Source organism: Anopheles funestus, chromosome 2RL (genome assembly GCF_943734845.2).
Source record: "Anopheles funestus chromosome 2RL, idAnoFuneDA-416_04, whole genome shotgun sequence".
Classification (NCBI taxonomy): domain Eukaryota; kingdom Metazoa; phylum Arthropoda; class Insecta; order Diptera; family Culicidae; genus Anopheles; species Anopheles funestus.
In genome coordinates, this window is record NC_064598.1 from 40286848 (window position 1) to 40314331 (window position 27484).

Sequence of the window (27484 nt, forward strand, 5' to 3'; positions counted from 1 at the left end):
CTGGAATTCTGGATCATACGATTTGGAATTCCACAATCAAACGAAATGGAGCGAAACAGGCAAAGGCTATCTTTAAGCTTATGAATGTTATATTTATTTTTTCTTCTCATCGGAGGTAACTTTTGGTATCTACCACATTTGCGTTAGAAATGAATCTGGCTGCTGTTAGCGGACTTATTACGAACTAAAGCGAGGAGAACATATGAAGAAACACAATGTTCTTAAAACTATTTAACTTTAAAACCAAGCCGCTCACTTGGCACGACGCGTACTCAGGGATTCACCACCCCGGTAGATGGGTAACTCTTTCGATTGTCGTCGTTTGCGAATGCAGTATCGTATGAGCAGTACGAGCAGAATGATCAGCGCGATAAACAGTAGTATACCAAGTACGACCGCAGCGATGCCCGCTTCATTGAGCCAGATGTCTGTTACGTCCAGATTAAGACTGCGCACGTTTCGGCTGACATCGTACGCTGTTATGGTTACGCGCGGTTGGCAGCAGGAAGCGGTATAACTGGCACGCACCTCGTCCCGTGTGCCTGCTGTAAATGGTGTCTTATAGAGCAAACCGGCTGGGTTCGAGGAGATGCGCATCAGTCCCGTCTCCCAGTCGCGTGCCATCACCTCGAGCGTCCAGAAGGCTCCGGTACAGGTGGCAGGTGTTGATCGGAACTCGCAACGACTGGAGTAGGTGTACCAGAGCGATGGGCGGGTACTGTCGGCTAGACCAGCCGAATCGGACACAGTGACCCATGCTGACTGTGAAACCGAATCGACACCGGTGGTGGAGAAGGTTACCTTGTCTCGCGAACCAATTTCAGCCGTTGGTGTCACTACTAGGGCGACCGTCACGATTATCGACTGTCCAGGGCTCAGTGTCACTCTGATGAGATGGGAATTAATAAGGCACAATACGTTAACCAATCAGTGGTAATACCTGTTTACGCTGGTCTGTACTTACTGTCCAGGATTAAGCGATCGCAGGAACGCCAGCTCGTCCGTTACGCGGAAGAAGTACGTTATGGGGGTCTGCCGATAGTTCGTAACTTCAAAGTATAGTTGAAGAGCTTGTCCGCGGGCTCCAATCAACTGCGAGTTAACGCCAACATCAACCTTGGTGATAGCTTGGATCGATGCACGGCCACTGATGATGCCGCTATCTTCATCGATCAACTCAGTTTGGCGCGCAAACCGATGCTCGTCACTATTCGATTTTGGCAATTTTGAGCTAAAGAAGGCATAAATCGAAGGAAAGTTCAACTGTGAGGTTTCGTACTTTTTGTTGAACAGATTCTATAAACCTTTTCTTACCTTCCACCAGAGTAAGGTTGAAGGTTTATATTTCCTTCCACAGCATTACTCAGTGACTCTTCCGCTTCCTTTTCCCACAGCTCCGGTACTGTTGCTGCAACCGGTCCCACTTCTAGAGAGAAAACAAAATAAAGCTAACATGAGAACGATTGGACTTCAACACATAAGGGTGTTCTGCTTTCTTCTTTTAAAAAAGAGAATGAAGCTCATTTTTAATTCTTTCTACAATGAGATGATAACCGTCCGGATGCGTTGAAATAGTGGTTGATTCGCAATGAATCACCCCCACTGTCAATTTAATTTCTGCCATGCTATAATCTCAACTCGGTCAAAGGTTACTTTCTCGGACAATGGATGAAACATATCAGGACAGCTGGATCACATTATTCTGTGTGACTGTGTTGTTCTTTGTTCCGGACACTGTTGTGTTGTGCTCCCAGCTTTAACTTTCTACCCTGAGCAGATGGATGGAGCTTGAACAAATAGTGCAACTATATTAGGGTGACGCATAAACAATGATTAGTGTTTACGATGTTAACACAATAGCAGAACCCAACACACCCACAGGCACAAGAAACGCATATTCGTTTCGGTATGCTGAGATCATAACGAAACTTCGATAGCATGGTTACGCACAATATGTCGGATTCATTCTGATTCGAAAATTTCAAACTTTGAACGTTCGTTCGTTTCATTTAATCGAACCCATGATTATTCACCAGTTTTATTCCACTGGCTCACAACCGAGTGTTTCTCTCTCTCCCTCTCTCGGTGTATATGAATGTTGTCGGTGCACGCCATGAGCTCACTCTCGTCCAATAGCACATCTTCGCATCCGACCAAGCCCCCGAGGGTCGCTAGTGGGGAAAAAATCCGCCGCCTGCTCTATGCTCGATCAGTAAGTCGAAAGTAACGGAACGGAACGCACCCAAAACATCTGGCTTGAGAGGGTTTAGTGTGATTGAGTTTTTTTTGGTTTTCATCCGGATTTCCATCGTGATGTTGATAACCGAGTGATCAGGATAAGGTTAGTAGTGTATTATCTTCTACACAAAAAAACGTCAAAGCTGATGTGAATTTGTCTATTGTGGTGCAGAAAAAATAGACAAACAAAAACACATAATCAAAGGTTTTATGTTGTGAGATGGTAAATTGTTTAGTGTGCAATTTCCCAACACTGCAAACAGTTAATTTCTGTCAATGTCGGTGACGGAGAAACAAATGTGTTTCAAATTGGTAAAAGGATAGTGATACGACGATGATGACAGCGTGTACTCGTATCGGAAACGTACACTACCTAGTATAATTACATTGATGGCGCCAGCCACAAGGCATGGGAGGGGGGTGTACTCTTAACATTGTAGTACTATCTCGTAATGCTTCCTGTGCCCTTCTTTTCGATCCCGTCCCCGTGCCATTTATTTGTTGTTTTTTTTTTTCATTCTGTATAACTTGGCTTGCTGAATGGTATATGGCGGAAGGTGTTGATGTGGTGTTTTTTTTTTTGCATGAAAACAGTTTGGTTTTTGTATTTTGTGTTCGCTTTGGTATTGACCGTCCTTTCTGACCACAAGGAAAAAGGTCGGGAAAGGGTTGATTCCAGTTTGTGTTGTTGCTGTTTGTGCCCCAACGCGGTTGGCTTATCAGCGCCCGGTTCTATGTTTATTGATCGTGTGTGAGAGTTTTACGTCATCAACGAATCACACATTCAGCGTAGTTCGAAACTGTATTTACAGCTTGTTTTTCCTTGATTTTCCCTGGAAGAACGCGATACAGGAATATGCTACCGTACTTGACAATAACCTTCATAGTTGAAAATAGAATCTGTAACGGTTTCTTTTCTAAAACATGTTTAATACTTACCATAAAGATCGATTCCATGCCAATAGATCTGTGCAGTCTTTATCGTAATGTTGTAGTAATTCCCTGGAGCACTTGAGGAGGTTACGTTTAACCGATAGTGTCCCGGTTGTGCTTGGTTTAGCTGGTACAGTAGCAAAGGAGTTTCTTTCGATTCGGTTAATATGACCATCTCGGTTGGATGTGATTTTTTTTCGGTAGTGTAGTTGTGCTTCTTGTCATGAAATAAATCAATTACAGTTCCTTAATTTTTGATAGGGAGAAAAGAAAAGTAACATAGAGTTAAAAATCGATAAACTCAATATGCTGACCAATATTCTCAGTCTCGTCCTCCTATTTACTGCGGTGAGCTTGACAATGATCTTTCTGTGAGATGTGAATGATTTAAATATAATGCATAACGGATGATGCTTTGTTTGCCAAGGATGTGGTGTAGGCCTTGTCCATAAATATGAAATGTATATTGCTTCATCGATCGTTCGCCCACCGTGAGCTACTAACGTATGCTAATACGAAATGCGCATGTTGCGTGAAGCTAGCCCGTTCCTTACCAGTCTTGTGTTTAGCTTTTATATTTGTTTTCTTACGTCCGCGTGTTCAAAAGTAAAACAAACAGATCCAAAAAAGCAATACTAATGAATTAATACATACATACACCCCTAGAAAAAAGAAACCGAAAGCATGCCGCAAAACAAAGCGCGGTGTGAGAAACACGCAACGATAAGAAACTGGGAATGTAGTTTTATGTATGAAAGGTCCGCCAAACGACGAGAACGCATGAAATTGTTTACGTACATCGCGCACATGGCGTTGTGATGGAAACGGGCGTTACGGTAGTGTTAGTGATGGCACTATTATGGTGGCAGAAGTTTCGTTTTGGATAAAACAGCTGGTTTTGTTTACGATATTGAACGTAAGGGAAAGCGAGAGAAGAAATACATAAAGAGCAAAAGCATAAATGTGAGATGGAGAAGAAAGCATAAGAAAGACAGAAAATGGAACAGATCTGTTGTGAAGATAGTGGAATAAGGAGTAGAAGCCGTCCAAAGGTGAATGTTCTAACATTACAAACGAATGAATTAGGTGCGAATGCTAATTAACAGAGCAGACGAGGCAATGTAAATGTTTTGTTTAACATAAGCAATGTGCATTATTTTTTAAAGTTTTGGCCTGGTAGTTCCAATGTTTATGGAAATTCTAACTTTTCTCGATAAACCATAATGATTTCGTAGTATTGCTTCCAGCCAGAAGTGAGCTCTTTTTCGGTTTCTGCATTTCTTCGTTTGTCTAAGAATGCTGATGCGGTTTGCTGATAATCATTATAGAAAACCAAACCCACAATGCAATTAAGTAATTAAAAACATAAAAACTGTTTACCGCCGAGGGAAGCCGTATGCCCCTTTTCTGTATTGTATTTATGTTTATGTTGCATGATCATACAAGTATTGGTCTAATGCTCTTGCTATGTGAGAAGGTTCAAAGCAGGAAAGTATCTAATCTTTTAATTATATAGGAGAGCTTCTTGTTTTGACGGGAGTACTTCGAAGTGTGGGGGGAGTGTATTCTTTGTCGGTGGGATAATTCGGGAAGCCAAAACAATTCACAAAAATGATTATGTTTTTTTCTAATGTTTTTAAAAACACTACATAATTACATCAATGGCCTGAAGCAAGCGAAGTAAAACGTTTTAAAACAACTGAAGAACCGTTGTTTTTATAGTTTTACAACATTTGAACAAAAAAAAATACACTAATGCATTTTAATGCATCGTTATGCAGCGTTATGGTGCTTGGAAATCGAAAGTGAGACAAATGCCCATCCCAACCCACACACCGCGTTCTCTCCTACGCCTTCCAACACCGAAACGGAATGAACGAAAAATTTCACTTTCCATGCAACCATGAAAAGAAAAGCCACAAAACGTTCCATCGCGTCCGTTGACCGTCGGGTTGCCATCGTATTTGACGGCGCGGAACACCCAACCTCATTTGATAACCCAGCCCCATGTGGCTGCCCTGGATTGAGTTGACTGCGCTCGGCCATAAAAAAAATGATGAAACAATTTGCAATTAGCTTTAAACCTAAATGTTCACCTAAAACCAGGGTAGAAAAGTTTGATGACTGCGTATGCGTGGTTAATTTTTATTTACAAAAATCATTTGCGTTATCCGTGGCCACCCTCGGTTTGAGCGATCCCCTCATCGTGAAGGATTCACCTGCGCAGATGTAGTTTTTGTTTTGGTGCCCGTGCCCCGTCAACATACGGAGGGCTGACGTCATCGCTCTCGCATATGTTTTGCTCTCGAATTGTGCGATCCGCGAGTTAACAACGCGCGTGTGAGCAAAAAGAAGAAACGCATTATATTGCTCTCACGGAAGCAACTGTGAAGGAGAAGGTGGCATGAGCGATAATTAAGAGTGAAAAAGAGAAAGAGTACGTTGTGTTGAATCCGATGGTTGTCAAAAAAAGGCAAACACAAACCACAGAAAAGGGCTGAAGAAGTTGCGATTCAATTCACTGGGACATCTCGGCAGTAGCGCTTGCTTGCTGGAGAGTGTTAGAAGCTGTGGAAGGAAAGGTCTGTTTTCTAAGTAAAAAAAAACAGTTTGTTTAGTGGTTTAGAACTTGAGTTGGGTGAAAAAAGGCCAATGAAAGGTGAACAAACCCGTACGCAAAACAAAAGTGAAGGGAAGAAGACGTTTGACGTTTAATCCCAAGTACATCCGCAGAGCTCTTTTTGCAGATTTTTTTCTATTGCTTTTCCTCCCTAATTGGATGGTAAACACGAAGCGAAAAACGGTAAGTACGTGTCCGTTTTTGTGACGAATTTGGAAATCAATTGTGCAAAAGGTGATGTGATTTTTTGTATTTGTTGCGGCATCTTGTTTTGAGTGTAAATTTCACCGTCAATATTTCTACGACTGCTTTGTGTTAGCTATGGTTGATATATCGTGTTGTTGCTTAGCTACTATAGCTACGTAAAGAAAACGCTTTTAAGTGTACGTTTGTGAGATGAATCATATGATAGAGTGAGATTTACTGCAGTGAAAGTAAAGAAAAGATGTGCGAGTGAGAAACCGAAATGTTGGTACAAATTTTTATCTAGTCTGTGATTTTGCGCAATTTGTTTATGCTCACGGGTATCCTTGCCCGAGAAAAGAGAAATGAGAATAGCCGCCTATGATGTGAACGAGAAAGAGAGAGAGAATGCGCGTATGTGGTGGCGCCTTTGTTTTGATTCGCGTCGATGCCATGGCAATGATAGTTCATGTTTATTTAAATTCGTGTTAATAATTTTGTGCGATCTGCTGGAAAAAAACAGACCAAATGATCGTATCGATCCACCTAAACAGCATGTGATTGCGCAGATAGTGAGAAGGCGAGATCTGTTCAGCGATCTCACAAACAATTCAGGACGGTGTTTGTGTATGTGTGTGTGCATGTTTTGTGCCAACGCGCGGAACGAACACGTGTAAAACCTGTTGTTTGAATCGTGCAAACGCGTCATATGGTTCAAGGTTGGCCACCGTGGGACGCCGACAGTGCGCGGATCATTATGAGATGAGGCCGTTGCCGGTTTGCAGTATGTGTGAAACTAGTCCCTTGGGTTTGTCTGCAGAGACGTAATCAAAACCGGCTTTACTTACCTCCTTGGTTACTGTGTTTGGAATTTGTTGCTTAAGCTAATAGCTATTTCTGGAGCGAAGTTCTGGTGAAGGTTTTCTAGTGACCTCTAACGGGTCCGTGCGTATTTCAACTGACGGGCCCTCCTTCAGAAAACAAAGCTAATGATGAGCAGATTCTTACACTGTCCATTGTGATCCTTTATAACGATCGGTTAGCAAGTGTTAGTTGATGATCAGTTTTATTTCTCGCCAACTGCTTCGTTACACAAAGCTCCTAAAGTGTTAAATATGATAACATATCTGAAAACAAAATGGTTAGAAAAATGGTAACGCAAAGCATAGGGAAGAAACGTATATCAACACGAAAAACACTGGACACTTCCAAAACCCCATGTCCCAAACCCAATGAAACCAGCCGTCGCAATCGTTGATTGATTTATGGAGATGATTCATGTTTGTTTTCTTTTCATTAATTATTTACAACAAATATATTCGCTTAATAATGTTAACACGTAAAATAGGAGTTATCTTAAAGCTAGAGATGACGCATTTTTTCCCGGTTTCAATTGCGGCTTTCTGTAATCAACCACGTTGCATATCTTGATCGGTGGTAAAAGGATAGTTCGCTGTTGAGCAGAAGACGGAAAACGGAAGTGGAATAGTTGCCAAACGATCATACAATTATGCGTTTTTTTAGAGCGCATGTTTACGTGTAAACATTTTATGTGTGTAGATTAGATCGTGTTTCCATAGACAGCTAATATAACATTAACCGATCTATCCTTACGCAAACAGAGGAGAGACATCACTCTTCGTCTCAATAGAATACTTTTTTTTATCCTAAACAACACGTTACACACATCGCACATTGCCCGGGGATAAAAGGAAGCTTTAGATTATCATCCTTTTTGTGATTAACTTAGGAAATATACAATTTGTACTTGGAAAAGAATTTAATATTACCCAGGGCTTTAAAAACAACACCTATAGATGGTAAACAATAGTACGCGATGTTTTTTGTATGTGCGTTGTATTCCTCGACGGGTATCGATCGTGCAATGTTGTGTACAACAGCGTTCAACTTGCGTTCAACTGGCGTTACAGTTTTTATGTAGAATGCCCTCACAATGGTTAGTGCCCATGCAAAATAACGATAGTTCTGTAGTATTTTTCTATTGTTTACTGCTTTAAAAACTGTAATTGATATTGTGGGAACATTTTCTAACGATAGTTTTGATGTATAACTGCCCCCAGCAATACAATTATTGGAGTTTTAAGCTTTTCGGAATATGCAGTAATGTATACAGATAAATTCAACACCAAACAACTCCATCAATCATCGGGTCCGATTGTAAAAGTGTAAATATTGCTAACCACGCTTTGTGTTTTTACCATAATTTTGTTTGTTTGTTAAGACAATATTTAAGATAATACTAAACAATAAAATTCTTGACATAAATTTAACGGAGGAGTACTGGTTGGCAGAGAAATAACCATTCTAAAAGACACACCACTACGTTCGAGATTGAAAAAGTCCTGCTGTGTGTCTATGTTTTGTAATAAAAAATCTGTTTACTCTTCATTGAATGAATGTTGTAAGAAAAAGTGTTAAATTGGTTTCAGCTGGAAAGCGTACTGATAACAGCAACAACGTACACAATAGAACAAAAAACACCCCCGACAGCCAACAAAAAGCAGGACACAACATCTCATGATGGAATTGGCGAATGAACAGTACATATGGATGGAGCAGTCGTCCCTGGTGTGATGATTTTGTCGTTGATGGATAAGTTTTAAAAAATGCTGATAATGCAAGGGGGTTCGGCGGAAACAAATGGTTTGGCATCCATTCCCATTATGGATGAAGGGGGATGGTTTAGGGTTTCTAGTCACCGTTGGGCGTTTCCAGCGTGGCCTGGTCGATGTGACCGTGCAACTTGAAGTACAAGCTGTTCACATCTTCCCCGACACTGACCGGGATCGATTGCGTTCCGTGCAGATCGTGCTGGGATAGTAGGGTTGTCTGAAAAAGCGAACAGAATAAAGTCACCACGTAAACATTTGGAAAAACAAATTATAACTTACCAACACCGGATTGCTGCCAAAATATCGATCAATTTCGAAGTGTATCACACGACCACCGGTCTTGTGGGCTAGTTCGTGCAGTGCCGTCTGGTTGGTCATTGGTTGATCCAACTGTTGCTTGCTGTCTACAATCTCATCACCGAACCAGATAACGTAGAGCTACCAGAAAACAGCATGGTAAAATAATATCCTTATACAAGCGGTGGCATTTGGCACCAAGAACACCCCACTTACCCGAATCCGTTTCTTGAGCAAGGTGAGCGCTGTCATGCGGGAAAGCTGTGAGTCGGTAGTTGCTCTGCTGGTCGCTAGGAAGATAGCACTGTCGTACGGTATCTCTTGTGAGGTACGTAGTATGCTGTAGTACTCGCTACCACCACGATCATAACTGGGCTGCAGTAAATTGACCGCCTCCATTAGGGACTTTGTGTTGCGGAACGTAATGGATTTGGATATACCTGCAAATTGGAATACATTTTAGAGAGCGAATCAAAATATTCTCGAATATTACACTTTCATCCACATCTTAAGCATAATCTAACGTGCTTTTCACCAACAACACAGAAGAAGCTTGACATCGTCATCATCATCATTACCAAATCTTCATTGTTTGGTTTTTGGAGCACGCTTTCGTTCATGGTAAGATCACCTGTAAACATTCGCCTACCCACGTGGTACGTGATAAAGCGATGTGTACGTGCCAGGTGTTGGTGAAAACAAATTGTGTCCCTAAGCATTACTTACCGGTAGCGTTGTAGCGCATCAGGATCGCATCGAGCGGTGACTTCGGTACAAGAGATGCCTCCAGTACCTTCTTGGTAAAGGCTAGCGAATCATTCGATGTGTCAACGAGAAATGCGATCGGCATCCGTAGGTTCTTGTCAGCGATCAGCTGTGCCAACAGTTCCGGTTTGGAAAGTTTGCTCTCGTCGATACCACTGCCGCCGGAATTCGATGCCGGGACTGGTTTTGTGGGTCGTAGAGGATGCAGAACGGCCGGCGGATGATCAACGTTACCGTCCTGGTCAGGGCTCGTACCAACTAACGGCCCCGGAGGAACCGTGGTAGTAGTGGCTAGCTGCAGAACATCGTCTTCCTGCGTATCTTCCACATTGTTCTCTCCATCGGATGAGGTGAAATGTTCGGCACTATCGTTAACTCCAGTTCCACCACTGCTGCCAGTGTCGACACCGTTGTAAAGATGGTTTGTCGTTTCCGAAGGCAAATCCTGGTGCAGATGATGGTGCTCCAAAGCTCTACTGCTTAGCGAAGGTTCCTCACGGGAATGATGGTGCACCGCCCGGTGAAGATGTTGATCTTCTGGTGATTCACGCACTGGTTCGTCGTGTTCACTCACAAACGCCAGTGGAACGCTAGCACGAGCTTCATTGTCTGTGCTCGAGGACTGTACGGATTCGGCACTATCGTTTCGTTCACTCGATGTAAGTAAACTGGACCCATAGTCAAGAAGGGAACTACTGCTGGTAGTCAGGTACTGATCGTCAACCCCGCTCAGCTCCGAACTGTTGTTACTATCGGGGTAAATGGCACGATCTTCTTCGCTACTACCGAGTGGATCACGATACTGGTGCTCGGGATTGTTGTGAGGTTGATAGTATACACTGTCTAGCACATCACTTGGTGGTAGTATGATGGACGGTGCAGCTGCTACGGTATTAGGCGTAATAGTAGCAGCCTCATCCTGCATTGCACCCGTACTACCACTATATGAAAGCAGTGACCCAGTGCCAGCCGCCACCAAGCTTCCATAGGAACTAGAATAGCTGTCACTTTCCCGACCGTCATCTTCCTGCAGCTCCAGGGTGGAGGTTTGGCGGGAGATGGACACTAACGCTAACACTAACACTAGTATCGGAGGATACATGATGGTGGTTCTTAGTTTTGAATTCACGCTAATTTCGTGCAGGTTTCGGAAGCGATGTTTCACTGTTTAGTTATGTGGATTGTTTTCGAAAAAGACTCTTCCTCGTACTTCCGTAACGATATCGTAACACTTGAGGTACACATTAAAAATCACAATAGCATTAAAGTAACTTCGGTCAATCTATCGTTGTGGGTTAATTGGCTGCATAGCTCAAAGTCTGTAAATAGAGAGAGAGAAAATTAATAACACGACATAAAAACAGTCTTATTAGCTCACAACTGGTGACAATAATAGTTCAGCTCTGATTGACTTCGTCAGAACTGTGGATCACTTAAAAAATTTATATTTATTGTGGATGTTGGTACTTTGAGCAGAACTTAAAGCAGCGAATGGTGTGTAAAACAACACACAAGACCTTTTGCTGAAGTTTGTCACCATATTTAACTAATGCCCTTTTGTGCCGGTCAGCTTAAGCGATTGCGCGGATCGTTGCTCAGGTTTGCCGTAGCCGGTTCTCGAGATAGAAACAACAACAATCCCTTTGCATGAAGAGATCCGTCACTCGGCGACAACACTGTGTGCGTCGTCTCCGTATTTTTGAGTAAGCCACCCGTAAGCCACCGTGTGCGACAGTCGACTGAAAGTTAGTGGTACACCTTGAACGTGCTCCAGGGGCTCACTCACGTACGAAGCTCCTCTGCGCTGATCAGAGACCAGTATGGCCCATTGCGGTTACACTGGTGACCGCGTGTATAGCCCGCGCCACCATTGTAACCGCGGCGGGGTGGTAATGGTAACTGTTTTGGTAGTAAACAGTCTGCACCGGCTTGTCGTGTTGCTTCGACCGGTGGAAGGCTATTTTTGTGTGCCTTTATATTCGCGGGTCGTGGTCACCACCATACGCTGCCCTAGCGTTAATAATATGTTTTTGTAGTTTCCACACACCAAATCGACAGGTTTATGTTAGGGCCGGTTTTTGTCCGAACGAAAATAGGATGATAATTTATCAGCCACGAGCTGACGGTCAGCGATGAAGTTGTAATCAAGACAAATAAGAAAGAAATGCTAATATAAGCCAGATGTACTAATTTTACTGCGTAAATTAATATAATCAGATATGAAAAACACAAAAAACATAACTAAAATCAATGGAGTGCATTAGTTTTCTTAAATTGCAATTTGATTTCTGATGGTTATATTGGAACACATTTATGTTACACAATTTTTTGTATTAACTTAAATGTCACTAGAATCAGTAGAAACATTGGAAATTTTGGGTTAATAATCACTGCTTCTTGGACAATATAAAACTAATCTGTTACACTATAGTTGACGTAATCGGAGACTTTAACGGTTTATTTGTGTGTATTTCCTCTAGCTAAAAACATTAATGCGAAAATACCTGAACTTCCTTAAAATGAATGCACCATCGGTGTATAAAATAGGGTGCACATTGGCAACATTAAAATCGCTCGTTCGGTGGGAAAACTTAATCTGGTGAAGAGCATTGTGTTGCAACCTGAGGAGTCATAATTCATACCTCTCATGCGGTACTTCACTGCGGAAAACGAAAGTTTAGTGCATCAAAACACACACAATAAGCAACATAATTTGCCTCACAGTGCATAGAGGAGCTTAACTTTCGTGTCGTGCATCAAATGCATCTCAACCTCACACTCACTATCGATCGTATATTGACTTGGATGTTGATGATGAACTGAACTGTTTCACTTCCGGATTGTTTTCCTTCTCTTTCGCGTATCATAGCTTTATAGATCGTTCTTTTGATTGTTGAATTATAATTCATCATATTTACCGTAGACTTGCAGAGCTTTTCTATCCCCATTTGAACAACTGGCAGCCACCCGGTTGGTACTCTTAGCATGTACCTACTGAGCTCCCACATGTTTTACAGTTTCTGAAGGTGGCATGCCTGCTTTGCTTGGTGTTCCGGCACTACGATCATTGAGTGGAGCCCCGCAAACACCTGATCAAAGCAGGCGAATGGTGAGACCACCCGTGGTGAATCACTCGTCAAAGAAAGGCAAGTTGTTACAGAGCGGTGTTGCAAACTATTTGTGACACTATTATTTTGATTTCTGATGTGGTATGGTATTGTTTACCTTTCTAAACGTTTGCTTCAAAGGTCTGAGTTAAGTCCATTCAACATAGAGATGAAATTGATGGGTTTAGAGTTTGTCGCAAACCCTTCTTATATGGTGACTGTATCAATATATGTACGCATTTCAAGCACCTTCTAATGTTTCTTTATTCTACACAATTTGCATTCCTCCTGTTGTCAAACGCTGGGGAATATTTCGAATGACCCACTGAGACTAGCTGTGGCATGTGGTCTCCACTAGGCGCTAGAATCGGATCTGTAAAACGTGTGTTGATTTGTTGGGCTATGAAAATGTGACACCTATGCAGTGTAGCCAGGCCACTCTTGTTTCCCATTCATTTTAGCTTACAGTACTGAATAAGCCGCAGCATGAAATATGAAGCACCCACCGGTGTTTTGGCGAGTTTCTTCATTTGCGTTGGAAATTATGCGTTTCCCTTGTTAGGCGACGAGTGAATTGTGTCCTCACAATTGTCACTAAAGTTGCTCGCATTTAAATAACTCGGGTGGTAGAATGCTGCATCCTAATGGGGTGACAACCGACGCGGACGGTCGCTTCGGGTTGACTTTTTAATGTTTGCCATTTTTATTGCGTATTGTGACTCGTTTTCTTTGGAACATTGGCACAACATTGGCATAGTGTAAAGGTTTCCGTTAGGTGTGTGTCTGTTTCACTGCAAAATATGGAATTAAATGTGTTGTCCTTTTGTGGAAACAGGTGTATTTTTGTGTTTTGTAATGTGCATTAATTGAAAACCCTGTGCAAAGTCGATCATTTTAAGCGACATTTTCGTTACCAATTCCTATCCATTAGCTTCTTATCCTGTCTAGTGGGAAGAAATCTCAAAGAATGGCTCAAAGAGAGCTTCCGTGGATGTAGTGTAACAGAAACAGAAAAGAGGGAACTGTGTGGAGTAAGATCACAACAAGCAAGTGTCATATATAACATAAAAACAAAGCTCCATATTTAACACAAAGCAAGACAAACAATTACAGACAAATTCTGTAATCAAAGCACGATAAACACGACGTGTGATATAATGTACCAGTTCGCAATCCTTACGGGAGATCGTGCTATCTCGTAACTTTCTTTTTCTCGCCTATTGCTCCACCAACATTCGGTGGCCCTATGCTGAACGACCTACATCCGCTTTCCCAGTAGGGAATAAACTTCACCGAGTCGTGCTATGAGCTGTAAAGCCGGCTCAGCTTCTGTACAAGATTGTTTGATGACCACTGCAGCAGCGCCCAGTGAAAGGCGTCATGACCTTCAGACTGGTGGCCAACGGTGTAGCGTAAGCGGGAACACGAAGCAGTGAGAGAAAAAAAGTTCAACAGATAAAGCAAGTTTGAGTGGATCTGGGTTAACACTGCTGATGGTGTTACATCGATGATACACGTATCACCACCCTGATCGAGTCACCTGATCGCGAGTCAGCTGACAGTGGAATTGGATAATTGAAGGGAAAAAAATGGTTCACTTTCGTTCGCTTGTAATTGACATGTCGATTATTGGTCCTTTCACTGTGCAGTAGAAAGATTAATTAATTCCCTTTTTGGAATGGGTTTTAACAGTTTACAAAAGAGACAATACACGAAGTAATACAAAAAAAAAAACATAAAACAGACCACATGTGAAGGGAGTGTCTACCAACGCGATTAACTAGAAATAATTATTGCGTAAATCCTGTCATTTATTGGTCCTAAAGAAGTAAGTGGATAAAATAAAATATTGTCGTGTATTCTGACCACAAAAATATATTTCCCATGGAAGCAAATACAATTATATTGCAGAATTGTATTATTTAAAAAACAATGTAAATCAGTTTCTATTTATATTTGAACGAACTCGGCTTCGGCTCTGCTAACATTTATTTCCATTATTAGTATATTTATACATCCTTGTTGTGTGGCACTGCCAGAAACTGACCAAACCTTTGGTTTATCGCCACTTTGTAATGACCCAGCGCAAGCAAAGAAAAAACCGCACCTTACCCGAATCAATACAACCACCCGGATTGTAGAATTACCCCGTTGCGGTTTTGTCACATTATTTCTTGGTCACGATGGATGGCTACCAACGGCGAGCAACGTATTTCAAGCATGTTTTCAGCAAACCGTCCGGTTACACTAAATTCTTCCGCTGGTTTAACGTTTAGCGGTGTGTTTCTGTGACGCCTCGTTTGCACAGCAGTACAACAAGGAAACACACAGGGGCACGGCATTTGCAAATGAAGTTGCTTTTATGCATGTCGTATATTGTCACATTTTTGCCTGGTTGATCGCTCGTCCGCGCTGGCAGCAGTCCCGATGTACGTGGTGCTAGACCGTTGATGGTTTGAGAAGATGCGCTGGTAGGACGCAAAACCCTGACCAACACAATGTGGTGGGGTTTCCTTTTTTTTTTGAAGGAGTTTAACATCGGTAACTATTGAACTGTTTGCAGGAACACGTTACACAGTGGATTTGTGTGAAGCACAAAAAACGTTCAAATCGATCACAAAGACACTCGGGCTACTGTGTGGCCCCGAAAAGGAAGGTTAGACCACGGTAAATAAAGTGAGCAGCGGGTGAGTTCTTCCGGCGTCCATGTTGCAACGGAAGAAGGCCGGTGTGATATAACTCACGTTTGTTTGGTCACCTTCCTGCAGGTGGAGTCAGCCCATCCGGTGGTGGGTGAGCCATTTGTTGTATCTGTGGCGGCTACTCTCATGTCATGTGTCGTGAGTGGCATTTTATTAGAGATTTAAATTGAAGGAATTTTGTAGTTTTAAAGCTTCCAAAAGTTGGTAAATCGACGACAGAACTTCGACAGTTTTTCTCTGGATTTTTCTATTTCTATATTTTTGTCCATCCATGGTGTGGCGTGTACAACCGGTCAAGATATAAACAAGCACCATAATCCACTATCGTTCACAATAGTCTTAGGCACCTGCTGACGCTTAGTGTTGTGACCGGCTGGCTGATTGGCCCCGTATTGCAGGGTGTAGCCCCTTTGCTAGCTGCGTGCTGACTTTTTAGTGGAAACAAGTTTTCGCTTCCCTCTCACGCCACATTGAAATCCCCCCCCACCGGACAGACCCCGAATGACGAATGCTGCACCTGAAACACTGTCGCGCGAATGTGTGTGCTCATGGAACCGGGTGCGCGATGGTGGACAACACAACAAGTCTCGAACAATAATGATACGAAAAAGTCCCCCCGAAAAACCGGTCTCCAACGAATTTGGTGGGTGGGAGAAGGAGGAAAGGAAGGACCAAGCGAAGGCAAAGTGTAGAAAGGGAAGGAGGACCGTTTTCTGTTGTGATGGTTTGTTGCGTTGAGGAGATTATGGAGTTTGCGACCCAGAAGGAAATCTGGGTAGAAGATCAAATTGGCATATACGCGGCGGCAAGGTAGGAGAAGATCGCGACTTGCCATGGATAAATTCTAACGAAGATCGATTTTTGACATCATCTCTGTTTGGAAAGCGAATCTTCTGGAAGCTGTATTATGTGACATGTGCGCACTTTGCGCTTTGATATCTTTGATATTATACCCAATAAAAATTGGGCGACATTGGCTTTCGGACTACTACACAAAACTTAAGTTCGGCAAGCAGTTCGGGTTTTGGTTTTTATTTTGTACGAATGATATTTAACATTTTTGTTTTGCTATATAACATTTTACGGATATGCACGGGTGTTTTCGTTTAAAAATATTCATCTACAAAACAACAACATCGCAGACTTTTTGACCTTTCCTTCGTTGATGGGAAACATTATTGATATCATGATCGTGATGAAAAGGTCAGTAGATAGTAAAAAGGCAGTAAAAGATATGTAGAAAGATGATTAAAGCAGAACGTATTTGATTACTTTCAAGTTTAATTTTCTTTGGACATCTGGTTGTAGTAATAAAACTGTAAATGGCTAAGTTTTTGTTACAAATAAAATTTTTTCTAGCTAGTTGACTGATCATGTCTAATGGTCGCCAATATATGTGACATGAATGACCGATAATCTAGATTTGCACCAGATATGGACGTATAGTTGAATCCTACAATATCAACTCCTCTACTCTGAACTCAACTGGTCCCAAAAGTGTAAGCTTATTTATTTTCAGTAGGTCATCCATTGGGTATTTCGTACAGAAAGCTTGCTCATCGCTGAATAAGCGTTGGTATTTAAAACCCTTTATGATTTCAAACCTAATCCTATGTGAATGCGAGAGTTCATTCAGGTCTCAGGTCTTGAGATTGTCGTGGGATCCCCAGAAAGCGTGGAGTTTCTGAAGAGGTCAGTAGGTTTGCAGTGCTTTGAACGATCTTGCCTTTTGTCGTAAGCATTTTATGTGTGTTGAAGACGTAACCAAAATGATAAATCACTGGATCAAACAACATGTGACTACAAGAGATCAATTGAAGATAAAACGGTTTCCGGTTTTGAATAAACTTTAGGCTATAATATACATCGTAAAGAATGTTCCTGATAATCTCGTTTGGATGGTTGACTAGATGTAAAAAAGCAAGACAGAAAAGAAGCGATGCCAAAGCCACAATTACTCAATCGTTGACCGTTCCGACCAAACCACTACTGGTCCTTCCAAAACGTGTCCAAACCTCTTATCCGTTCCCATGTACTCAAAACGGCTTAGAGTTTGCTCGCGACCGACCGTTTCAGTGGACATCGATAGCGATAGGAAAGGTTTTACGAGCTAGACATGAACCTCACCCGTTGGTGACCTCTTCATCACGCTGAGTTGCTTCTCAAACCCTTCGCACACTTCATCGTCGATTTGACGATAACCTTTGGAATTAACCTACCAGTCAGCTGAACCAACCATCGCCATCTGGAGGTCCGGCATCTTACAACGTTCAACAGCTTCTCCGCCAAAGATGACTTGTGGGGTGAACTTTGTTGCCCACTAATATAGAGAGCTTTTGCTGCTCCCTCTGGGTGCTCACACACTGTCTTAAGGTGTTTTGCCAAACAACATGCCCTCCACATCCCGTTCCTTTCGGAGTCGGCGGGCTGGGACATGGTATGTTGTGGTGTGAGGTGCACAAAATTCCTTAAAACAAGAGGAGTGAAGCAAAAAACAAAAAAATTCTCTCACGAATCGGGGCGCAAACTTGTGCCTGAATGTGATTGTGAGCGCAAGCGGCAGGTTTTGTTGGCATGTTTCAATGTTTATGCGGTTTGATCATGATGGTATATGAACGGTTGGTGGGCGCTGACGGTCAACGCACAAGAGCTCTTTCTCTCTCTCCCTCTCTCTCTATCTCGCTCTCTCTTGCACTGTCTGCTAGACTTATGTTGAAGTGAAGAGGCCGCCTATGCCTCGGGCGCGGGTTGGTCTTTTCTCCCACAGATGTTTGGGGTAAGGTGGTTCGCATGGGGCCCGCCGATGTATGCGCCGAGAGCATGTAATTGATCTTTTTCTTGGTGGATGCGATGCAAACAAAACAGCAGCAGCAAAGTTTAAGAAAAAAGTGCGATAATAATGATCCGCTAGACGGTTACGTAAGGACAAGCGTGTGTTTTTGTTGTTGGTTGATGGTGTTGTGCTGGCTTTTGGCCCCAACAACAACCTCCCCAAAGCACCGTAAACGGTGGCAACCGAACCGATGGGAAATGGGTGAAGAGGTGTTGAAAAGAATTTACACACAAAATATGTACGCAGCTCGGCTACTTCCACGGATCATGGAATCCACCAGCGCAAGTGTGGATGATGCAGAAGGTGTGGTGGTACTACACGGCGCGCGTGCACAACAATAGGTGAATGAGAAAGGTGACGCAGAATAGGCTGGCCCCGTCGGACAAGCATGGTAGTGCTGTTTGTGCTACTGCTTGGCTGTGTCCTTGAGAAAAGAAATATTAATTTCAAATGCATTTTTGCATGTTTCTTTTTGGGGTGGATTTCTCGATCGAGGTATTGATGAGGTGAGCAGTGAACAGTTGAATGGTTCGGTTTGAGTGGCTCGTTTACTTCCAGGACTCTAGAGATATTTTTGGACGAGAGTGGGTCCTCTGGGTGAAAAAGTCGGTCTACGGTGTGAAAGTATTTTTTTTTCGTTCGTTCGCTGGAAAACAGTCAAAACCCGTAGATGAACGAATATTTTTTGGAAATTTTGCTTTTTTATTTTTTAAGAAACATTTTTCTATTAACTTACATATCCTTTAGCAATTATTTTGTTATTGTAAAAGTGTTTCTAAAAGCAGAAATTTATTAAAGAACTGCTGTAACACCCCATAATGAGTAGTATAACAATTATTTTTCTTTAGATAATTGATTACCTGTCTGTCGGTGCCAAAGTTTATAAAGAAAGAGACTAAAATGAATGAATATTCATATCTTTTGTTAACAAGGAAACTAGTTTAGTTGTGCAAAAATCAAATGTTGATTACTTCAAATTCCTGGTTGAGCTTCAATTCTAAACTTCCAATTACCTCACAAAATATTAGCTTACCTATACGCAAAATAAGTCGTTAACTAATCATTTGATGATCATCTCGTTTTGGTTTAAAAAAAACCGGTCTTCTTTTACTATCAAAACTTCAGCCCAGATGTGTGGTTTTGTGGGGATAAAATCTCTCCTATTGCATTCAGCCAGGCAGCTTGTCTAAATTTGGACATCGGTGCACAAACAGAAACGAACGAAGTTCGGACATATGTTTGGAGTTTCCGGCTCGATACCAATCAATGGTGACCTTAATTATGAAAACAATTCACACACGCCCGGCAAATAAATCTGTAACAGGCAGTGGAGACGGTGGAGATAACATCGTCTGTTCAAACTGGGCTATCCGCTTCTCACCGCTAGGATGAAGGACAATTTTTTGCTTTTTTTGATGTGTGGCTAAAAGTCAAAGTCAATAGTATGATGACTGGTTATGTGTATGTTTTTTGTGGTTGAATTGATCACTCTATAGTGCATAATAAATGTCAGTTTTAAACTTCAAATTGCTTTAAAAGTTGATATTGAACCATGTAGGTAAAACCATTTCGCAATAAGGACGATGAACCGGAGAAGATATATTATAGGCCCATGTGATGCGTCATCATCTGATGTTTGGGTTTCCTTTTTTTAACGCAAATTAACATTCTCCAGTGAACCGGTTGCTGATCGTCAACCGATCTCTCTTCCGTTAACAACAAGAAAAAAAACTACAACCAACGCAGTAAAAGTGTGCTGAGATAGGATCCACCAAAAACGAAAAGGACCCTCTCCCCGAGCGCCTTTGATAAGAAAGTCTGCCCAAAAACCAATTCTTCCCGTTTTTTATGTGAGAGATGAGGGCACAATAATAATTGAGCCACCACCTACCTACCATACGTGGTTGTTCGGGTTTTCCTGCTCATCATCAAGCTCTTCCTCGGCCAAAGGTGTTGTACTTGTTTCGACACTTATTGTCCCAAAATTGGCCCAATGGGGCCGAAGCATTTACATTCCCATCAAGTGTAAACCATTAAGGGATGAAAACCCATTGCTGTTAAGAAGCAGTGGAATGTACCGTAACGTGCAACCGCACGAGGGGTTATACCCCGTTGTGGTCGGACAATTTTGCTGCTGTCCAAAAACGGTTATTTCTTTTGTGCTTGCCCACCACCACCCCGCACCAGAGAGGGTAGGCTAGCGGGTGTCTTAAGGGCTTTTGTTTTGGAAAAAGGTTCCGGAACCTGCGGGTATGCAACTTTTTTTGTGGCTTTCATTTATGGCACAAGCGCTGGCACACTCATCCTTTCCCGATCGTCAGTGATGAGGAGCTGCTCTTTTGGCTGTTGAAATGATGCTGTGGCATTCTTGGTATGTGTTTTTTTTGGTAGCAAACAGAGAAATTCTCCTCCTGCGCTACGATAATGGGGATGGATATTTTATGAACAGTTGTTTCTGTGTGTTGTTTATCGACCTATGTCTTTTGGGTATTACTTTGGTGGCTCCATTCGCTTCCTGCCGGGAACGTAGCAAATGTTTCCGCGGACCAGCAGAGATGGGCCAGTGACAGTCGTGTTAATTTTTGCAAACCAATCTTTCTCCCTCCAGAAAGGTGAAAAACAAAACAACGAAAAAAAAAACCGGTCGCACCTTCGACTCAACCCGACAGAAAGGGGTACTGGTTTTTGGGGACTGCTGCAAAAGAAGGATTTTCGTTCGCCGTGTTTCACTTCCTTTGATACGAGCTTCTCGGATGTGTGCTATTTCCATGTGTGCGTAGGTATGCATGTTTGGCGAAAGCCGTGCTGATCAAAAGCGCGAGATTAACCGCTGGAAGTGCTGAAATTTGGGGTAAATTTTAGCCCCAACGTTACCCAGCCGGATGGACAACTTTACGACTTCCATGCGGGAGAAAGAGGGAACAAACTGCTAACGTAACTTTTTCAACAAACGGACGGAAGGAGAAAACGAATTTACGGTCAAAAAGAAGCTTTATGTTGTGGCATGATGAGACACAACTAATGATAACGCAAGCCGCCAATCGTGGAGACTAATACACCTTCTGACATTATATAGCAATATTCGTTGCCTTTCGCTATATGCAAACTACACTGTTCGGTGGGGAAACATCTATTAAATTCACTACGAAGAAGAGATAGCATCATTTAGACGCGTGTGCACTATTGTATCGGATCAGATCGGTATCGCTGGTTGCGCGCACCACACGTACACATGTCAAACGAAAGGGAACCTGCAGCAGCAGCTATCAGACGCTGCAACTGGGCCTTGCTTTCGTCAGGCTGCAACACACCCACGCGCCGACAGATACACGGACCGGCCGGAGGCATATCAAGTGTACATACACCGCTTCACAGCCGAGATCGCTCCGATCGATCGGTCGAATTAAAGCGAATCCGAGCAGTGCGTCCTGGGCCGCCGACTCTTGCACATACTTGCAAGGTGGAGAAAACAGTCAAAGTCGCTGCTGCTACCACGCGTACGATCGATTGCATTCCGCGGTTGTCGTGGTGGTGAATCGAATACGCTCGATCGTATGCAATGGTGTGCTATTTGCTCGTGTGGTATTGTGTGATGTTGGACCGTTTTGGGGCCAGGCGCAGTGTGTGGGAAACATTGATCAAAACGCACCTTCCCAACGGAGGCCTTTCGGATCGGTACTTTGATCAAGGTTCGGCGTTTCTTTGGTTATCTTCGGGAAACAATACACTCACAGTTACACACCACCACTCCATCACTCTGTAACGCGTACAGTCGTACGATATGCGAATAAACGAGGAAATCGCACGATATTATGCACTAACCACACTGTTACTACTCAAACATGAAAAATAACACGTCGAAGAGAAGGATCGATTACTTCCGAATAAAAAAAAAAATATCACCTTGCGAAACTGTAAGGGTGTGAGTTGAAAGTTGTCATTTATTTTTTTGTTTGTAACGTTTAATCGCAAGCATTTACGGTGGTGATCACGATCAACGCAACAGGCGATAATTTTACGCACCAAACAGCATTCGCACTTTCAATCAATCTGCTGCATTAAAACTTCACTAACATGCTAAAAACGTTTCTTAATTCTGCCAATATTCTTATCATCTTGTTAGCACTATTTTATCATTATTTCCCTCGGGGTCCAAAACAAAAAAATTACATTAACATCTACAGAAATCGTGGCATGAGGTTTTTGGCATACTTTTTCTTTTCTGTGGACACAAATTAGACCCAGCTTCTCACAAAACAGGATTTAATTTTTTGGATCGTTAAACACACACATACACACTCATAAAACGCTATTCGAGAACACAGAAAATCTGTCACAAGTTGTCACTAGCTTTTGATTTTATTTTGTATGAAAGGACCAGCAAATCTTACTTCTCGGAAATCTTGGAAAATAAACGCAAATCCTGGTAACTTTACGTTTACAAATGACAGATCAGATTTAATATAATCAAATGATCAGATTTTACACGTTGTTTTTAGTATAAACGGTGCACTAACGTATGGAGATTGCGACGCTACCACTGACTTAGACACAAGCGGACCAGCTACAGCACATATTTCTGTTGTGCGGACGTGTGGCGGAACACCTCCAATCCGGCCGGGCGCTAAAATGAAACTGAAAGCGAACGATATTAAGCAGGAATTTTGTTCTGCTGTTTGCGCGCGTTCACGTTTCTCCTCCATTTGCCCACAGCACCCAACATGCCGCGTCCCCAGCACAAGAGCTTGTCTCGTTCGCTCGCACGCTCAATCTGATGCCGTTCCCACACACCTGCGCCACTACGGTACGTAAAATGGTGCTGTGGAGCCTTCGGGGGCTGCTGCTGCTGCTGGACGGCTTCGGTTGCGTTGGATCGTACGCAGCCTCGTTCGTTTTTTTTGAGGTGACGTTCATCCATTCGTTTCGATTCATTCGCCAAGTGTTCATTTATGGAGCAGAGGAATGGCAAAAGAAAGCCTGTTTTGTCCTGGTCGGTTTAAATTTAATTCAGCACTAAAAGAAAACATTAATCCTTGACGATTTTAATGAATGTTTTATTTCCTTTCGCTGACGTTTGTCAGCTTTCACATGCTTTTTTACATACTTTAACAAAGTGTTTTTTTAAATATTACTTTAAAATACTACAACATTTAAAACAGAAAACTATTTTTCTTCCATGTTTACAACCATTATATTCGTTGACGGAGAAGATTACGCTTGTCAAGCTCTTCCACCAAAGGTTTCTTGATGGGAGGAAACTGACAAGGCGTTACCCAAAAAAGGTGCGCACAATAATTAACGTTTGTTTGCTGTTAAGGGTAGATAGCGAGTTATGTAATTCCTTTGGCTCATTCATTACTTCCTTTACAGGTGTTTGTATTTACCATTGCAGGTCAGGAAGGGATTTGGAAGTTGGATGGAAGGCATGGACCTTCCACAAGTAAAAAGAAAAGAAATAAATATCCCCCCAAAAAAACGATTAGCAAAACCTGATCCACAGAGTGCCAACATTTCTGGTGTCCACTACCCCACTTGGCACTTTAGTTAAAATATGTTTTTGCTCTTTCCGTTCTGCCATTTAACCAACACTAGCTTACGTTGCCTTTCCGCTGACTAATTAAGCGAATCTGCCCTCGAGAACGGGTGCCACCATGCGTTCTTGATTATCCTCGTTAGTGGCCCTCGTCATGCCACATTCGGCAAACGCTCTAGATTTCCTTCCATCGTGCCCGAACATGGTTGCGAGAGGAGGAAGAAAAAGGAACCGGTTCACTTTGCACAGCTTGCCTCAGCATCGAAGATCGATTCACGTTTTCGGGGCGCCTCCCTCATGCTCATCGTGTACAAGATTTCCGAATTATGGTAATGAGGTTTGGCGTAAATAACTGCACCAGTTGGTACGGTCACGAAGAGGAGGGGATTGGTGGAGGCTTGATAACTTTGATGTTGGAGGTGTTTGCATCAAGATCAAGTCCGTTCGGATCGTTTACGTTTAAGATCGTTTTGCGCGTGGTTAGGAACGGCGCTAGGTGGAAAGATTTAATTACCAATCTACTGCAAGCACGCACTCGCTAGCGTTTTCACCTATCCGGTGGTGTATCGGTGTGTTATGGGCTTAAAAAGTTTTGCGTTTTATTGTTTTGTTGCTTCGTTTCACACTTGAGAATCAATCACTCGGCGTATATTCCTGGGACGGGGTTGTTGTTTTGTTGTCTACTATAGATCACCCTCGATCGGAGGTTACTCGATCGACAGTGACTTTGAAAGCTCTTCGCTTCACGTGATGGCTGTCGGTTAAGGAAGGAGGGGCAACCTTCCAATTTGTAAACGGTAGATGATACCGTATCGTTAATTGATGTGAATAGGACGTGCAATTAACCAGTTGAGCGAGGAAAATCATAATGATTGATATGAGTTAGTTTGAATAACTAATTTGCAATCCGGTTAAAAGAAGAGAAAACAATCGTTTCAAATGAATAGGTTAAAATTGATGGATGAACTTGACTATTTATTATTATAAAAAATTTGTGCAATTTGGAAATAATTTTGTCAGGTTTTTTTTGCTGTACTAGGTAAGTTTTGAAAATTTTTCCAATTTTTCCAAAGATCGCAACGTCAGATCTGAGTGAGAAAAAATATGATAATTGTTCGTCTAGATCTGGTGAGCAGGAAGCCATACTTGAAACATGTCGAACAATAGTCTATGCAAGAGAGGAGGTTAAGGTAGGCCGCAAGGTACAAGCCACAACACAATAGTGCACTGATAATAGTTGCGATTAGTCCAACCGCTTATGATTGGTTAATCAGGGCCAGATCATCAAGTGGTAGCAGATAAGATTGAATGTAGTATGGATTGTGCGGAAAAAAGGCTGTCATTCTGATGATGTAAAAAAAGTCATCGAGTGTAACAATATGAGAACAAAACTTCTCCGAAAACCAATGGAAATGAACAGAAGGAAAATATTGTACAATAAATTAAGGGTGGAATGAAAGTCATTTAAATTCAAACAAAACCTCTTAGAAGAATCCCATTTTGCTACTCACCAGTGTTAACTGAAGGTTCGCCCTACAGACTGGTCGCACTTGTATGTAAATTTAAAAGCCAAGTTCCCTCTCAATGGTGGCACCAGCAACTAATTGCTTCACAGTAGTGCGCCGCTCCACCGCTAGTGGATGCTTGTTTGCTGTCGTGTTTACCTGTGAGTGCGCTTTGTTTAAAGTTAAACGTGCCATCAGGCAGCAACTTCACTGCCAGTTTTAATAAATGATCGGGCTGTCTGAAGTTGGACTGACGATAGTGATGATTTGTTTAATCGACCGTTTCGAAAAAAGATGAACAAATCGTTTTTTCAAACTGTAAGATTGTGTGTGTGTGTGTACAGTGTTGCAAGTAAATGCAGCTATCGCTTTCGGTTTCTATGCAGCAGATGGAGGCGCACGGTGGTAGTGTTTGCAGCGGTACACCAGCCGGTTCCCTTAAAACCCGTTACGCAAGACAATTTGTGAAAGGTTCTACAATTCCTGTAGACCATGAAAACTACCCGTAGGGAACGATGGAATAAAGAAATAATAACGTGCAACGACGTTACTTTTATTTTTGTAACCAAACGGAACCAAAGTGAGGTTCGTCGCTTGTTTTTGAGGTGAGTCTTTCGTTTAGCGTAGCTGCTTGCGTCGCTGATAACAGTAGTTAAATGAGACGAATTTCAATTTTATTCCAATGTAACACAAACGTTCACTTCACTTGTCTTTCTTGGCTTATTAAAATACACTTAGATAATTAATATATGAAAATTAAAACAAAATATATGTACACTACACTGCACTTTACGGATGGCGGATGTGATGATGATTTTTTTTTATTTAACTTTGTACACACCAATTCACACGCGTGTTCTCCCGTGTTGTTATGTCCGGTCGGGGTGACGATCGATCATAAACTGGCGCGTACGATTTGGCGATCCGTACTGAGTTCTGTCCCCATTCCATATTGTATAACAAACCGCAGTGGATCAGGGTGGATTTCGAAGGAAGGAGAGAGAACTTACGCCAAAGATGAAAGAGTAAGAGAGAACACATGGAATAAAGAATAACCCTGCTTTTGTTGGTTTTTTTTTGCTCACCCTTTCGCCAAACGGACACGGGGTTCGGTCCTTCCCAGTGCTTTGGACGTGTTGTGTGCATCCACCCTAGAAACATAGTAAACCTACAGTCACATTGTATAACCAAAAAAAAACGTCACAATGTACAGTAAGTGTTTCTGTTCACCCAGTTACAAGAAGTACAGCTCATTTTTTGGGTGTGCACACTAAACTGATTTCGCTTTGAACCTGATACTTGAGAACGTGTTTGGGGATGTGCCGTTCCGTAAGGTACGACCTTTTCGGAACTGACATCCAACGCCTTCTCGTTCCGTGGAAAGACCATGACAACGCCTGGATGAGTCAAAAAGCTCTACACCCCGTACGAGCTGATAAAAAGTTTAACATTGAAAAACAATCATTTCATTATTGAAAGAGGGGAGGAGTGTGAGAACGAAAGAGAGAGAAAGAGAGAGAAAATGAAAGTACAACGTGTGTTGCGCAATTTCCGTCAAGAAGGGTGCGGAAAACTATGTTTAATGTTAACGCTCTGTCGAAGGGCGAATTATGGGTTGAATTGGGAAATTACGGAAATGCTTTGATAAGATTGTGCTGTTTGCACCTTCACACACATGCGTGTGTTTGTGTGTGATTTAGGTTCGTTAAGGAAAAGATTATTTGTAAGAAAAATGAACCAAAGGGTGGTCGAAAACTGGTTCATATTGGTGTGCAAACTATTCCTTGCGAATGTTGTTTATCTTCTGTGACTTGTGGTTGGTAACACGTTGGTAATGATAGTAAATAAATTTAAACGATGGGTTGTTTCAAGGTGATCGTACTGGGCAGTGGCCTGGAATGGAAATACGGAAAGTTTGTATGTACATAAGGCGATGAAGTCATAATTTTTTACCTATGTTTTGCTCGTTCATAAATAATTATAATGGAGTATTTGAAAATTGATAATTTTTGACATTATTTTTATGCAATTTAAGGCGTAAACACTGATTTCATGTTCCTTTTCTTTAGTTTTTTTTAACCCGATGGATAATTCCAGAATTGAAAAAAATCGATCAATGTAACGAAGTTTGATCG

At 42.2% G+C, this 27484-nt stretch overlaps 2 protein-coding genes across 17 annotated transcripts in view; one reads left to right on the plus strand and one right to left on the minus strand.

The window, feature by feature from the left end:
• The window catches only part of LOC125763308 (mucin-2), a 40549-nt gene that overhangs the window by 997 nt on the left and 12068 nt on the right, over window positions 1-27484 (plus strand). The window lies entirely within an intron of this gene.
• On the minus strand, window positions 72-27362 carry LOC125763310 (uncharacterized). 15 transcript variants are annotated; one of them, XM_049426268.1, is made up of 10 exons: window positions 26131-27362; window positions 25356-25508; window positions 9631-10988; window positions 9121-9344; window positions 8887-9045; window positions 8695-8824; window positions 3178-3417; window positions 1315-1426; window positions 965-1231; window positions 72-886 (listed from the first exon to the last, which is right to left on the minus strand). In XM_049426268.1, exons 3-10 carry the CDS (start codon window positions 10769-10771, stop codon window positions 253-255), a joined length of 2907 nt encoding a protein of 968 aa, XP_049282225.1. In that variant the 5' UTR covers window positions 10772-10988; window positions 25356-25508; window positions 26131-27362; the 3' UTR covers window positions 72-252. The 15 variants fall into 15 exon arrangements, with proteins under 15 accessions (XP_049282225.1, XP_049282231.1, XP_049282229.1 ...); XM_049426274.1 differs by lacking the exon at window positions 25356-25508 and having other exon boundaries at window positions 26191-27362; XM_049426272.1 differs by lacking the exon at window positions 25356-25508 and having other exon boundaries at window positions 26143-27362.

Bases quoted from the DNA above. Each gene is read 5' to 3' on its own strand.
- LOC125763310 (XM_049426274.1), bottom strand. From the start codon at position 10,771: ATGTATCCTCCGATACTAGTGTTAGTGTTAGCGTTAGTGTCCATCTCC. The intron at 9,345-9,630 runs GTAAGTAATGCT...TCCAATTTGCAG, and splicing joins GATGCGCTACAACGCTACCG to GTATATCCAAATCCATTACG. The intron at 3,418-8,694 runs GTGACTAGAAAC...TCAAAAATTAAG, and splicing joins CACGCTGGAAACGCCCAACG to GAACTGTAATTGATTTATTT.